The sequence below is a fragment of the Oncorhynchus gorbuscha genome, linkage group LG16, assembly GCF_021184085.1.
Source record: "Oncorhynchus gorbuscha isolate QuinsamMale2020 ecotype Even-year linkage group LG16, OgorEven_v1.0, whole genome shotgun sequence".
Taxonomy (NCBI): domain Eukaryota; kingdom Metazoa; phylum Chordata; class Actinopteri; order Salmoniformes; family Salmonidae; genus Oncorhynchus; species Oncorhynchus gorbuscha.
Genome location: NC_060188.1, coordinates 54,345,583 through 54,362,177, shown reverse-complemented (window position 1 = coordinate 54,362,177; position 16,595 = coordinate 54,345,583). Strand labels below are relative to the sequence as shown.

The 16,595-nt window shown below is 44.4% G+C and overlaps 1 protein-coding gene across 5 annotated transcripts in view; it reads left to right on the top strand.

Moving 5' to 3' along the window:
* Window positions 1-16,595, top strand: part of LOC123999642 (roundabout homolog 2-like) — a 136,157-nt gene that overhangs the window by 96,471 nt on the left and 23,091 nt on the right. For all 5 annotated transcript variants that reach the window (XM_046305602.1, XM_046305600.1, XM_046305601.1 and 2 more), the window contains 3 exons: window positions 231-402; window positions 11,426-11,628; window positions 15,964-16,045. In XM_046305602.1, the coding sequence (XP_046161558.1) occupies window positions 231-402; window positions 11,426-11,628; window positions 15,964-16,045 (457 nt within the window). The remainder of the gene's footprint in view (window positions 1-230; window positions 403-11,425; window positions 11,629-15,963; window positions 16,046-16,595) is intronic.

Genomic DNA, 16,595 nt, shown 5'->3' with positions numbered 1-16,595 from the left:
GCTACGCCACAATTTGACAGAGTGAAAAGAAGTTAAAATGTACATAAGACAAATATCTCATTCTTACAATGATCTGAGCAAATTACAGTAAAAAATGATATGCTTTACCTGTGCTGACCAGTTTCAGCCTACCGGTTGTGTGACATGGTGTTGTGATGTTTTATACCCCATGTGCTGACTGGTTTCAGCCTACCTGTTATGTGGTGTTGTGTCATTTCCTGCCTCCCCAGATCCTGCTGTTCCCCATCCAGGAAGCTGCCCAGTCCGGCCGATACTCTGTGTCTCTGAGCGGGGAGCTGACCATCACAGACGTCCTCAGTGAGGACTCGGGATACTACATCTGTCAGGCCATCTCTGTGGCCGGGAGCATCCTCACCAAGGCCCTGCTGGAGGTCGAGAGTGGTTAGTGTCTGTGGGAGGAACACAAACAAACACACACACACTCACAGATCTGTCGTAAATATATTGAAAAAGTGTTCAGGGACAGATGAATGTTCACACAAATGATAGCACATAAACATGCAAGTGCAGATACACAAATATATTGTATATCAAGGTGCTCATACACACAAGTCAGGGACAGACACACACACACTCAGTCACAGCACATACACTGAGTGTACAAAGCATTCATTTTAATTTTATTAATTTAACCTTTATTTAACTAGGTCAGTTAAGAACAAAATCTTATTCACAATTGACGGCCTACCAAAAGGCCTCCAAGGGGACGGGGGCTGGGATTTAAAAAATGTAAAAATTAAAATATATAGGACAAAACACACATCACGACAAGGGAGACAACACAACACTACATAAAAAGAGACCTAAGACAACAACATAGCAAGGCAGCGACACATGACAACACAGCATGGTAGCAACACAACATGACAACACTATGGTAGCAACACAATATGGTAGCAGCACAAAACATGGTACAAATATTATTGGGCACAGACAACAGCACAAAGGGAAGAAGGTAGAGACAACAGTACATCACGCAAATCAGCCACAACTGTCAGTAAGAGTGTCCATGATTGAGTCTTTGAATGAAGAGATTGAGATAAAACTGTCCAGTTTGAGTGTTTTTCTTTGCAGCTCGTTCCAGTCGCCAGCTGCAGCTGCTGCGATCTGAAAAGGTGCAACTCAATATTAGGAAAGTGTTCCTAATGTTTGGTATACTCAGTGTATCTACAGATAGCCCGTAGATTCTAGGCAGATGTTCATGTTGACTTACCTCAAACAATTTGCTTTGGAACACAGAATGTGTAGAGGCAAAGGCATTGCGCTTTGTTGCATGTGAGGCTATACAGTAATGACTGTCTCGTTAAAGATTGGATTCCCACAGTACCGTAAACACAAGTCATGCCAAAGCATCCAAAACCGCCTCAATGAGTGTGTGTGTCTGTGTGTGTGTTTCAGTTTGTGTGCCTGTGTGTGTGTGTGCCTTTTCGTGTGTGTGCCTTTGCGTGTGTGTGCCTTTGCGTGTGTGTGCCTTTGCGTGTGTGTGCCTTTGCGTGTGTGTGCCTTTTCGTGTGTGTGCCTTTGCGTGTGTGTGTGATTGCACACTAACCTCTGACAGAAACCTAGTATGAGTTTCTCTAGAGCAGTGGTTCCCAAACTTTTTATAGTCCCGTACCACTTCAAACATTCAACCTCCAGCTGGGTACCCCCTCTAGCACCAGGGTCAAGGCACTCTCAAATGTTATTTTTTGCCATCATTGTAAGCCTGCCACACACACACACTATACAATACATTTATTAAACATAAAAATGAGTGTGAGTTTTTGTCACAACCGGGCTCGTGGGAAGTGACAAAGTGCTCTTATAGGACCAGGGCACAAATAATATAATAATAATCAATACTTTTACTCACTTTATTTACTTACTTTATTTACCTGTCTTACACATAAAACCTTATTTGTTCATAGAAAATGGTGAATAACTCACCACATGAGAAGGGTGTGCTGGAAAGGATGCATAAAACTCTGCAGTATTGGGTTGTAATGGAGAGAGTCTCAGTATTTAAATTATTTTCCACACAGTCTGTGCCTGTATTTAGTTTTCATGCTAGTGAGGGCTGAGAATCCACTCTCACATACTGTAGGTACTTGGTTACAAAGGGCATCAGTGTCTTAAAAGTGCGATTTGCCAAGACAGGGTACTCTGAGCGCAGCCTAATCCAGAAATCTGGCAGTGGCTCCTGATTAAATTCAGTTTTCACAGAACCACTTGTTGCAATTTCGATGAGACTCTCTTGTTCAGATATCGGTAAGTCGACTGGAGGCAAGGCATGAAAGGGATAAGGAATCCAGTTGTTTGTGTCATCCGTTTCGGGAAAGTACCTGCGTAATTGCTCACCCAACTCACTCAGGTGCTTCTCTATATCACGTTGGACATTGTCCATAAGCTTGAGTTCATTTGCACACCAAAAATCATACAATGATGGAAAGACCTGTGTGTTGTCCTTGTTAATGCAGACAGAGAAAAACTTCATAATCATAGCCTCCATTTTGTCCTGCACATTGAATATAGTTGCGGAGAGACACTGTAATCCTAGATTCAGATCATTCAGGCACGAAAAAGCATCACCCAGATAAGCCAGTCGTGTGAGAAACTCGTCATCTTGCAAGCGGTCAGACAAGTGAAAATTATGGTCAGTAAAGAAAACTTTAAGTTCATCTCCCAATTAAAAACAATGTGTCAATACTTTGCCCCTTGATAACCAGCACACTTCTGTATGTTGTAAAAGCGTTACATGGTCGCTGCCCAAATCATTGCATAGTGCAGAAAATAAAAATAAAATAAGAGTTTTTTATTTATTTATTTGTATTTCAGCTTTATTTAACCAGGTAAGCCATTTGAGAACAAGTTCTCATTTACAACTGTGACCTGGTCAAGATAAAGCAAAGCAATGTTACAAAAACTATACAGAGTTACACATGGGATAAACAAACATACAGTCAATAACACAATAGAAAAATCTGTATACAGTGTGTGCAAATGAAGTAAGGAGGTAAGGCAATAAATAGGCCAATAGTGGCGAAGTAATAACAATTTAGAAATTTACACTGGAGTGATATATGTGCAGATGAGGATGTGCAGGTAAAAACACTGGTGTGCAAAAGAACAAAAACAAAAATGGTAATGAGGTAGGTAGTTGGTTGGATTGGCTATTTACAGATGGACTGTGTACAGCTGCAACGATCGGTAAGCTGCTCTGACAGCTGACGCTTGAAGTTAGTGAGGGAGATATACAGTTGAAGTCGGAAGTTTACATACACTTTGGTTGGAGTCATTCAAACTCTTTTTTTCAACCACTCCACAAATGTCTTGTTAACAAACTATAGTTTTGGCAAGTCGGTTAGGACATCTACTTGGCATGACACAAGTACTTTTTCCACCAATTGTTTCCAGACAGATTATTTCACTTATTATTCACTGTATCACAATTCCAGTGCAACAGAAGTTTACACACACTAAGTTGACTGGGCCTTTAAACAGAGTGGAAAATTCCAGAAAAGGATGTCATGGCTTTAGAAGCTTCTGATTGGCTAATTGACATAATGTACCTGTGGATGTATTTCAAGGCATACCTTCAACCTCAGTGCATCTTTGCTTGACATCATGGGAAAATCTAAAAATCAGCCAAGACCTCAGAGGCCTCCACACGACTGGTTCATCCTTGGGAATAATTTCCAAGCGCCTGAAGTGCCATCATACCAAGCGCCATCATACCGCTCGGGAAGGAGACACGTTCTGTCTCCTAGAGATGAACGTACTTTGGTGGGAAAAGTGCAAATCAATCCCAGAACAACATCAAAGGACCTTGTGAAGATGCTGGAGGAAACCGATACAAAAGTATCTATATCCACAGTAAAACGAGTCCTATATAGACATAACCTGAAAGGCCGCTCAGCAAGGAAGAAGTCACTGCTCCAAAACCGCCATAAAAAAGCCAGACTACGGTTTGCAACTGCACATGGGTACAAAGATCGTACTTTTTGGAGAAATATCCTCTGGTCTGATGAAACAAAAATAGAAATGTTTGGCCATAATTACTATTGTTATGTTTGGAGGAAAAAGGGGAAGGCTTGCATGCCAAAGAACACCATCCCAACCGTGAAGCACGGGGGTGGCAGCATCATGTTGTGGGGGTGCTTTGCTGCGGGAGGGACTGGTGCATTTCACAAAATAGATGGCATCATGAGGGAGGAAAATCATGTGGATATATTGAAGCAACATCTCAAGACATCAGTCAGGAAATTACATCTTGGTCGCAAATGGGTCTTCCTAATGGATAACGACCCCAGGAATACTTCCACAGTTGTGGAGAAATGGCTTAAGGACAACAAAGTCAAGGTATTGGAGTGGCCATCATAAAGCCCTGACCTCAATCCTATAGAAAATGTGTGGGCAGAACTGAAAAGGCGTGTGCGAGCAAGGAGGCCTACATGCCTGACTCCCTTACACCAGCTATGTCAGGAGGAATGGGCCAAAATGAATCCAACTTATTGTGGGAAGCTTATGGAAGACTACCCGAAATGTTTGACCCAAGTTAAACAATTTAAAGGCAATGCTTCCAAATACTAATTGAGTATTTAAACTTCTGACCCACTGGGAATGTGATGAAAGAAATAAAAGCTGGAATAAATCATTCTCTCTACTATTATTCTGACATTTCACATTCTTAAAATAAAGTGGTAATCCTAACTGACCTAAGACAGGGAATTTTTATATATATATATTTTTTTTTGCATTAAATGTCAGGAATTCTGAAATACTGAGTTTAAATGTATTTGGCTAAGGTGTATGTAAACGTACGACTTCAACTGTAAGTCTCCAACTTCAGTGATTTTTTTATTTTTTGCAATTCGTTCCAGTCATTGGCAGAAGAGAACTGGAAGGAAAAGCAGCCAAAGAGGTGTTGGCTTTTGGGATGACCAGTGAAATACACCTGCTGGGGTGCATGCTACGGATGGGTGTTGCTGTGGTTACCAGTGTGCTGAGATAAGGCGGAGCTTTACCTAGCAAGGTCTTGTAGATGACCTGGAGCCAGTGGGTTTGGCGTTGAATATGTAGTGAGGACCAGCCAACGAGAACATACCGGTCACAGTGGTGGGTAGTATATGGGGCTTTGGTGAAAAAAAAAAACGGATGGCACTGTGATAGACTGCATTCAAAAACCTGATTTGTAGGGGTCCATTTTGCAGCACTTTCAGAACATCAGCTGTCTGAATTTGAGGAAAGGAGAAGTGGGGGGGGGGGGCTTGGGTCAGTTGCTGTGGGGGGTGCAGGGTCGGGGTAACCAGGTGGAAAGCAGGCCAGACGTAGAGAAATGCTTATGGGAATTCTCAATTATCGTGTATTTATCAGTGGTGACAGTGTTTCCTAGTCTTAGTCAAAGTGAACCATTTTCACTGTATTGTCCAAAACGTATTTCAAGCTGTCAGACATTCCATTGGCAGCAAGAGCCTCTCAGTGGATGCTGCAGTGTATTTATTCAAGTGGCCTTGGGAGCAACTGCTTGCACGTGTGTTACCACTCCACTATGTCGTCCTATCTTTTGCACCGTCAGTACAGATACCAACACATCTTGACCACCAAAGTCCATTTGATGTCACAAAACTGTCCAGTACTTTAAAAATATCCTCTCCTGTTGTCCTGGTTTCCAGTAGAGGATGTCTTCCTTAATTGACCCCCAATAAACGTATCGGACATATACCAGGAGCTGTGCCAGGCCCGCCACGTCTGTTGACTCATGCAGCTGTAACAGACATATACCAGGAGCTATGCCAGGCCCGCCACGTCTGTTGACTCATGCAGCTGTAACAGACATATACCAGGAGCTATGCCAGGCCCGCCACGTCTGTTGACTCATCCAGCTGTAACAGACATATACCAGGAGCTATGCCAGGCCCACCACGTCCTGTTGACTCATGCAGCTGTAACAGACATATACCAGGAGCTATGCCAGGCCCGCCACGTCTGTTGATTCATGCAGCTGTAACAGACATATACCAGGAGCTGTGCCAGGCCCGCCACGTCTGTTGACTCATCCAGCTGTAACAGACATATACCAGGAGCTGTGCCAGGCCCACCACGTCCTGTTGACTCATGCAGCTGTAACAGACATATACCAGGAGCTATGCCAGGCCCGCCACGTCTGTTGACTCATGCAGCTGTAACAGACATGTACCAGGAGCTATGCCAGGCCCACCACATCTGTTGACTCATCCAGCTGTAACAGACATATACCAGGAGCTATGCCAGGCCCACCACGTCCTGTTGACTCATGCAGCTGTAACAGACATATACCAGGAGCTATGCCAGGCCCGCCACGTCTGTTGATTCATGCAGCTGTAACAGACATATACCAGGAGCTGTGCCAGGCCCGCCACGTCTGTTGACTCATGCAGCTGTAACAGACATATACCAGGAGCTATGCCAGGCCCGCCACGTCTGTTGACTCATCCAGCTGTAACAGACATATACCAGGAGCTATGCCAGGCCCGCCACGTCTGTTGACTCATCCAGCTGTAACAGACATATACCAGGAGCTGTGCCAAGCCTGCCACGTCTGTTGACTCATCCAGCTGTAACAGACATATACCAGGAGCTATGCCAGGCCCGCCACGTCTGTTGATTCATGCAGCTGTAACAGACATATACCAGGAGCTGTGCCAGGCCCGCCACGTCTGTTGACTCATCCAGCTGTAACAGACATATACCAGGAGCTGTGCCAAGCCCGCCACGTCTGTTGACTCATCCAGCTGTAACAGACATATACCAGGAGCTATGCCAGGCCTGCCACGTCTGTTGACTCATGCAGCTGTAACAGACATATACCAGGAGCTGTGCCAGGCGCGCCACGTCTGTTGACTCATCCAGCTGTAACAGACATATACCAGGAGCTGTGCCAGGCGCGCCACATCTGTTGACTCATCCAGCTGTAACAGACATATACCAGGAGCTATGCCAGGCCTGCCACGTCTGTTGACTCATGCAGCTGTAACAGACATATACCAGGAGCTGTGCCAGGCGCGCCACGTCTGTTGACTCATCCAGCTGTAACAGACATATACCAGGAGCTGTGCCAGGCCTGCCACGTCTGTTGACTCATCCAGCTGTAACAGACATATACCAGGAGCTATGCCAGGCCCGCCACGTCTGTTGACTCATGCAGCTGTAACAGACATATACCAGGAGCTATGCCAGGCCTGCCACGTCTGTTGACTCATCCAGCTGTAACAGACATATACCAGGAGCTATGCCAGGCCCGCCACGTCTGTTGACTCATGCAGCTGTAACAGACATATACCAGGAGCTATGCCAGGCCTGCCACGTCTGTTGACTCATCCAGCTGTAACAGACATATACCAGGAGCTATGCCAGGCCCGCCACGTCTGTTGACTCATGCAGCTGTAATTGGCTTGTATGCGATGCAGTAATTGTTTCAAGACATCTCCTGCCATGTCACTGATGCATCATGAAACAGTGTTGTTTGATGAAGTCATTGCCTGTATAGTTTTTCTTTTGACTTTTCCCCCAGCATTGTCCCAACAGCAGGAATAACTGCCTTATTCAGGGGCAGAACAACAGATTTTTACCTTGTCAGCTCGAGGATTTGATCATGCAACCTTTCAGTTACTAGTTCAATGCTCTAACCACTAGGCTACCTGCTGTCCCAATTAAGTCCTCCACAATAGAATGCTGCTTGCCTGTCCTAGCCACTCGGTAGCTCACCATATAAGACCCTTCTAGACCCTTTTTATAATGGTATCTGTTGCTTTTATACATGTCTTACTACTCGAAAGTCGTTTTAATTCTCTGTGGTTTATTTTTGTAATTGGCATGTTTTGTTTCTAAATGTCAGGCAAGAGTGAAGGTTTAATCGAGTTGTGAGATAGTACTTTTGCACATATAACACACTGTGGCTGAGGAAAGGCACTACTCCAAATATAAGTGAACCGCAAATCAATGTAGTTCTTATCATATTTGCGCCTCTTCGATGGTCCAACGTCCCTGTCTGTTGTTCGTTGCTTTCCCTGGTAAAGGGGCAGTAGCTTTTCGGCTGCATCAGATTCACAACTGTCAGTGTCCATGCTAGCTGGGCTAACAACAAATGTAGAATTACTGATGCTAGCATTGGATGTGCTCGTGGAAGCAGAACAACTTGTGTCGTCGAGAGGTGCAGGTGGAGTAAAGCTGGTAGTAGCAGTACTACCAGTAGAGCTGGTATGTAGAGCTGGTATGTGCCATTTTCGAGCAAACGGAATGAGTAGCAGCTATGTTTGGCTACATATGGGCTGATAGTGGAATTCCCGCCAGGGAATAACGGTTAATGTGATTGGATGTTATTTATTTGACTAGGCTACCGGTATTTGACATTGTGTTGTTATTTCGCTGAACACTAGATGGTTTCATTTTATTTTTGGCAGTGAAGGCTACTCAGGCGAGGGAAAAAAACTCACTGGAACCCGTTGGAAAATATAAATGGACTGTTTGAAAATGTGAATAATAAAATAAAATAAATGTGACTCACATTTTTATTTGGCGTACCCCCGCCGGCAGGGGGGTATGCATACCCCAGTTTAGGAATACCTGCTCTAGAGTAAGTTGATTACCCCCTAGGGCTCACTATCACACACAGATGGCTTCAATTAACCTACCTCCCAAACCCAACCCAGCACCTTCCTCGTACAAACCCCACATTCAAATCCCATTACCTTCTAACACTTTGAGTATATCCCATATGGCATCCTCTTCCCTTTATAGTGCACTACTTTTGACCAGAGCCCTAGGTCAAAAGTAGTGCACTTTAACAGGAATAGGGTGCCGTTGGGAAGCATCCTTTTCCCGACTACTTTATCACCATGTTTTATTTGGACATATTTCATGGACTGCTGGTTTGGCCGATGGACTACACCCCCCTGCCAGTCCCTCCACCCTCCATCATTCCCTTCACAACTGCTTATACCTAAATAAATTAAAAACTCTTCAAAGCCGCCCCAAATTAAAAATCATCGCCCCCCCACCAGTCCCCCAAATGAGCGAACAGCAGGAGGTAAAGCGAGACGTAATCAAACAGGACAAGTCGCAATGGCGCTATGCAAATTAACCTCGCCGGGAACATATGCTCCCCTCATCGCGCCGTGCCCAGTAAGGAAGGGGATAAACTGTTGTTTAGATGCATCTGTGCTCCACATCTGCCTCAAAGCACTGTAGCTTAGCTAGCCTTTCCCTGCCTAGCATACAGACAACAATGCACTTGTACGTTTTGCTAACAGATATGCAGTTAATATTTGTTTTTGAATTTTCCCTTTGTCATAGTCATAGTTCATGAATGTTACTCTGTAAGATGTCAGCACACACACAGTGGTGTTTACATGATGGTGTGCACACAGACAGTGGTGTTTACATGATGGTGTGCACACAGACAGTGGTGTTTACATGATGGTGTGCACACAGACAGTGGTGTTTACATGACGGTGTGCACACAGACAATGGTGTTTACATGATGGTGTGCACACACACAGTGGTGTTTACATGATGGTGTGCACACACACAGTGGTGTTTACATGACGGTGTGCACACAGACAGTGGTGTTTACATGATGGTGTGCACACAGACATACAGAGGTGGCATAGACAGGGCATGGTGGTCTAGTGAGTATATAGCCAGGGCCTGTGTTTCACTACAGGTTAAACCGTCTATGGAGGGATGGGATTTAGTGCCAAGGGGTTAAACAAGGAGTACACTATTGATGTACTGTGCACTACCTACATACTGTATGTAGGATCTTCATTTGAACAGGAAATGTGAAATGTTGTGTGGATTATAATTCAGGGCCATTTTTCTAGCGGTTGATCCATTATGTGTTAGGACATATCAAGTCTGCCATTTTTAAGTGTAAATGACAAACTTTAGACATCTTTTAAAAATGTGAATACATTACAAGTTTGCATCTCCTGCTGTGCAGGAAATGTCCTGCAACAACAGGGTGATAAAATTAAGATCCTACATCTGCATGTTCTATATTGTTCAATATTAGTCAATGCAGAAAATGTCAATACACTTCAAAAGGTAATTAATTATACTTCATATCTGACTGTGCAGTGGACACGGTTCCCTTTTCACACAAACACGCGCACACACAGAAATACTCAAACACAATAATGCACACACATACTCTGCTCCTCCATTCCATTTTTAGCATCTATGAAGGCAGGTCATTTCGATATGTACTGTATCTTCAGTGAAGCCACTTACACCATATGGCTATTTAGCACACCTGTAACCAAACCCGCTTAGAATGTGGACTAATGCAGAAATTGACTCCACAACCTTGGTGGTATGTTGTGAAAGATTATGTTTCCTTTCCTTGATGTTTGTTCATATAAGTATCCTCTTGGCCTCTTGGAACAAAGCCGAATATTGCAAACCTAATCTCAGCATGTACCAAATCCCAGCAGTCTAATGTTCTAGGGTTTACCATCAGAACGGTTTGATACTGGAGAGGGAATGGTAAATGCCAAAGTAATTGACCCGTCAATGACTTATTCATGGTCCTCCACCTCCCCGATTCAAGAAGAATTTCCAGGTTTAGTCAAACAAATATTAAATTATTCAGCGCTACTTTGACGTGTTAAGCCACAACAATGCTGTACAGTGGGAGAAAGCAATATGAGTGAAGATGTTATGGTAAATAAAGGCCTGCCCTGGCAAAACACTACCGTTCAGTAGAGTAACTGCCATGGGTAGACCTTCTTTTTGACTGAAAGTTGACATTACAGGGACAGATTCTGCTAAATTAATATTTCGATATTTCTTTCCATACCTTGAAAGCAGTCTACAGACAAGGAGTGACTGCAGTCCACACCGTTTTGTTAAACTAGACACTGAAATTATCGTATTTTTATTTAACTGTCCCTTTAACATCTAACCAATAAATGACAACTTCATTGAACCGCTGTTTTATTTCACATATAAATCGTCTCTAGAGCAACAGAGAAAAACTAGATTGCTACACACTCGAGCGAAAGAGATCTATGTCATTGATTGGATGTGAAATAGGGCAGGAGCAGGGGGTTTGTGGACTTGCTGAGAGCTGCGTTATTTTACGTCTGCATATTTTTACACCGCCTGCCGTTAGTGATTTACACGGGTTAATATGAAGAGTTATGTTCCAACAGAATTCGAGGTGGACTCCATGCTGAAACTGGTTAGGATAGTGTTTTTATGGAATACACTCAACTACCCGCTGGGCACAGATGTCAATTCAACGTCTATTCCATGTTGGTTCAACATAATTTAATTGAAATGACGTGGAAACAACGTTGATTGAACCAGTGTTTGCCCAGTGGTACACACTCTCTTAATGAACATTCTCTCCCTCTCTCTCCCCCTCCTTCCCTCCCCCACACAGCACCCTCCGACCGAGTCCCGCCCATCATCCGCCAAGGGCCAGCCAATCAAACGTTGGCACCAGGCTCCACCGCTCAGTTGCAGTGCCACGTGATGGGCAACCCTCTGCCCAGCATCCAATGGGAGAAGGATGGCCAAAGGATACTTGGCGACGAGCGTGTCAGCATGATGGAGAAGGGAACGTTTCAGATCACAAACCTGCAGGTACCTGAAAGGAACGTACAAAGAACGTTCCCAATAATTCTTAAGAACGAAAAAAATAATGTTCTCAATGATTCTCATAAATGTAGAAAGAGCGCTCCAAACAATTCTCTTTCCCTCCTCTGTAAATGCCTTCACGCCCTGCATAATAGCATATGAAATTAAACACCTCACATTGCATCTCAACGCACTTCAAGTCTCATCATATCAATCGTCTGAGGTAACTCTCCTAAGTGACACTAAGCAACCGCATGCAATAACACCCAAGTGTTATTTCCAAAGCAATGCAATCAACTAAATCAAATCCAAGTGTAGACTAACAGTGAAATGTTTACTTTATGGGCCCTTCCCAACAATGCAGAGAGACAAAAAGAGAAATAATTTAAAAAATAACACAAGGAATAAATACACAATGAGTAACTACTCATCCTTAATGGTATTTAGCTTCATTTAATTCACTGTGTTATTATGACTGACTGCCATTTCGAGCAATAGAAAGCCGTTTTCAGATGCCACGGCAACCTGTCCTCTTGATATATTGACATGGCCACAGTGAGCGGCATACAGGCCATACAAGCTGTCCACTCTGACACACATCTCGGCAATGTAATTCAATCAAATTAAGAGTAAGATATTAATATTGGAATATTGGACTGCAGGAGTGACTTTTTTATGGTTTATGGGTGACTTATTTACTTAGTAATTGGCTGTTGAGTGTCTGTGGTGTATAATCGCCAAGGTAATGAGCGGGTGCAACCGTTAGCAGTCGTTAGTGGTCGCGTATGAACGGCTAATGAAATCCATTCTACCCAGAGCCCTCTGGGGTTGCTGGCTGCACCTGCGGGTCACCGTAGTGTGTGGCGAGCTTCAGGCCGGCTGACGTGTTAATTAATTGATTGTCGAGCCCACAGTGATTAACGATTGCTGTGACTTTAATTAAATCCTTGTTGGGGAATTGAGAGAGAGGGGGGGGATAGGTAAAGAGAGAAGGAGGGAGAGCGATTAAGTTAAGAATCTCAATGCACCAACATCAAAAATGTTCAGCTAAAACTTCAACCGCATGCACTCAAAATATAGCAAGCAATCTTTAGTACTTCATCTGCCCACTGTATTTGTGAATTTCTCATATCTCGACTAGATGGGCTGTACTTATGTCAATTTCTATCATTTTGAATCTTGGACACTCTTCCTCCTTGTTTTTATCGCTCTCTCCCACTTTTATCAGGTTGCTCCTTTTAGCGGCAGAGAGGGGCACAGGAAGAAGGGGAGGATGGGGTGGAGGAGAGAGGGCCGGCCACCCGACAGATGGTCTGTTTGTTCCTCTCTGGGACTGAAGCAATGCCCATTACCTCGGGACCAGAGCCAGACACACACTACAACTACAGCACTGTGCCAAACCTCCCACTAACAGGACAGAGAGAAAAGGGGGGGGGGGAGAAAGCAATAGAGAAAGAGACAGGGGTATTGAGATGAAAATGTGAGATGGAGAGAAATAGAAGTCAAGGAAGTTGCTACAACACAGAGAGAGAGTGCACTTGAGATGATATCAGAACATCGAGGAAGGGGAGAAAATAAGGAACGCATTCCACAACCAGGAACGAGCTTAGACATTTGGCTCCCGGTTGACTCTCCCCACCTTCATCCTTCAACCATTTTTAACTATCTGTTTAGCGCAGCGCCTAAAGCTGCCAACCATGATTAATGGTCAGGTGCCCATCCGTTTAACCCTTCCCAATCCTCTCCTCCAATCACCAGTCACCACCCGGGACCTGTCACCCCAAACATCCACATCATTGGCTTTCTTGGCTGCCATACTGGTTCTTTCAAGGTCAGCTGGCCTTTAGGAAGAGTGATGTACTATTGGACTTGGAGTCACCTCTCCTGTCCCTCTTGGGGCTTTTAGACAGGGAACTTAGACTTGAGTTATACCAACGCCACTGCAACTAGCCACACACACACACACACAGGAGGGTATAGAGAAGTGGATGGCAACCAAACACAAACAACAGTGCTATTATCTTGATTGCATTGTGTTGGCTCGCTGTGCATTTTTGTAGTGTGCTTTGTATAATTCATTAGCTTTAGTTTTGAATAAGATTGGTCTTACATTAACCATGAGGGCTGAAAGTCGTGTCGTGTCGTGTGTGTGTGTGTGTGTGTGTGTGTGTGTGTGTGTGTGTGTGTGTGTGTGTGTGTGTGTGTGTGTGTGTGTGTGTGTGTGTGTGTGTGTGTGTGTGTGTGTGTGTGTGTGTGTGTGTGTGTGTGTGTGTGTGTGTGTGTGTGTGTGTGTGGCCCACTAACCTCCAGGCGGTTGGGGGTGAGCTGTCAACACTATTAGATCATTGTCTGCGAGTTAAAAGTCCCTACAGGTGTAGGATTTTAATTGGACCAGTTTCTCACAGCAGGAAGATAATCCTGCAGCAACAGGAAATGTGAGTTATTGATAAAAAAATGTTTAGGGGCAAATCTGAATTTAGAAGCATTTTAAACCTTGAATACATTAGTGCATTTCCTGCAACAACATGGTGATCAAATTAAGATCCTACATTTGTACATCTTCCACTGTTGTAAGCAATTTCTAGCCCTTGTCTCGCTCTCAGCCTCCAAATGAAATTTTAATAGGCAATGTTCTCCCTGACCCACACTTATCGTCTTAAACACACACACACGTGTGCACTACCTACACACTCACACACAATTACCAGTAGGCACGTACGCAATCACACACACACACACACACACACACACACACACACACACACACACACACACACACACACACACACACACACACACACACACACACACACACACACACACACACACACACACACACTTGCTAGTGTCAGCCCAGAATGCTGGTTACTGTTGAGTGCTCAGTATAAAGCAAAGTAAGAGCCACAGAAGTTTGCAGACCCGCTCTGGTTACTAAAGGTCTCTCCTTTATCCTCCTCTAAACTCCCACACTGGTTCAAGAGGATCAGGGCCCATATTTATCAAGGGTTTCAGATAGGAGTGCTGATCTATGATCAGTTTTGCCTTTTAGATCATGAATACGATTAAATGGATAGTGGGGACTCCTACCCTGAACTTGAAGCTGTCTACCTGCTCTACTGCTGCCCTGTCGATGTGGATGGGGGCGTGTCCACGATCAGCTCCTTGTTCTTGCTGACATTGATGGAGAGGTTGTTGCTCCGGCACCACACTGCCAGGTCACTGACCTCCTACCTGTAGGCTGACTCATTGTTGCCGGTGATCAGGCCTACCACCGTCGCGTTGTCAGTGAACTTGATAATGGTGTTGGAGTTGTGTGTGGCCACACAGTCGTGGGTGTACAAGGAGTACAGGAGGGGACTAAGCACACACCCTTGTGGGGCCCCTGTGTTAAGGGTCAGTGTGGAGGAGATAATGTTGCCTCACCACCTTGGGTCGGCCCGTCAGGAAGTCCAGGATCCAGTTGCAGAGGGAGGTGTTCAGACCCAGAGTCCTAAGCTTGGTGACGAGCTTGGAGAGAACAATGCTGTTGAACGCTGATCTGTATTCAATTTACAGCATTCTCACATAGGTATTCCTCTTATCTAGGTGGGTGAGGGCAGTGTGAAGAGCAATTGAGATTGCGTCATCTATGGATCTGTTGGGGTGGTATAGAAATTGGAGTGGGTCTAGAAGGTGGCTGGGATGGTGGTGTTAATGTGTTCCATAACCAGTCTCTCAAAGCACTTCCTGATTACAGAACTGAGAGCTACAAGGCGATAGTCATTGTGGAATGAAGCTTTAGAGTTCTTAGGAACAGCAATGATTGTGGTCATCTTAAAACATGTGGAGATTACAGACTGGGACCAGGAGAGGTTAAAACTGACCGTGAATATGCCTGCCAGCTGTTCTGTGCATGCTCTGAGAACATACACTCGAAAGCCATATATAGACTGAGTATACAAAACATTAAGAACACCTGCTCTTCCCATGACATAGACAGACCAGGTGAATCCAGGTAAACGCTATGATCACTTATTGATGTCACTTGCTAAATCCACTTCAATCAGTATGGTATTTGGTGCCAGGCGCACCGATTTGTGTCAAGAACAGGCAACACTGCTGTGTTTTTCATTCTTAACAGTTTCCTGTGTGTAACAAGAATGGTCCAACACCCAAAGGACATCAAGCCAACTTGACAGAACTGTGGGAAGCATTGGAGTCAACATGGCAGATGTTCTAGGCAGATGTTCATGTTGACTTACCTGGAAAGATTTGCTTTGGAACACTGAATATGAAGAGGCAAAGGCATTGTGCTTTTGTGCATGTACACGATGTTAACTGAGCCCTCTCTCTTGTTGCCAGGAAACCGACTCAGGGGCCTACACCTGCGTGGCTTCCAGCTCGAGCGGAGAGACGACATGGAGCGGAGTACTCACGGTGAAAGGTAAATGCACACGCATGCACACACGTGTACACACACGCACGCACACACACACACACACGGTGAAAGGTAAATGTACTGTAGTAAACACCTCCCTACAGACTATTAGATTGCCTCCATGACATTACATGCCCATATAAGATCATTATCAGCCGTAGGTATGGCAGTGAATGGAGAAATAAGGCAGAGGTCTTGTGAAATTGTGGATGTAATCGCACCTAGGGGCGTTGTTTGGCCCAAGGCGAAGCGGAGGGATGATGAGTTGGAAGAAGTAATGCCTTATTGCTGAAATGAAATGCTGCTGTTTGATGAAGCTTGATACGGTGGTATTTAGTGCCTACAAATGCATCTTAAAAACAACCAAGCAGAAATTCACAACTAAACTCTTATATTTAGATGTGAATTGTCAAAGTCAGTTACTGTGATCAGGGCTGGGGTCGGTTTCATTTAATTCCTTATTGAAGACAAGTGTTACTTTTCAATCCGTGATTGATCGTATTACATTAATTATTTACCAACAGGTAACTTACAAAAGGACTAGTGCTACTCTTCC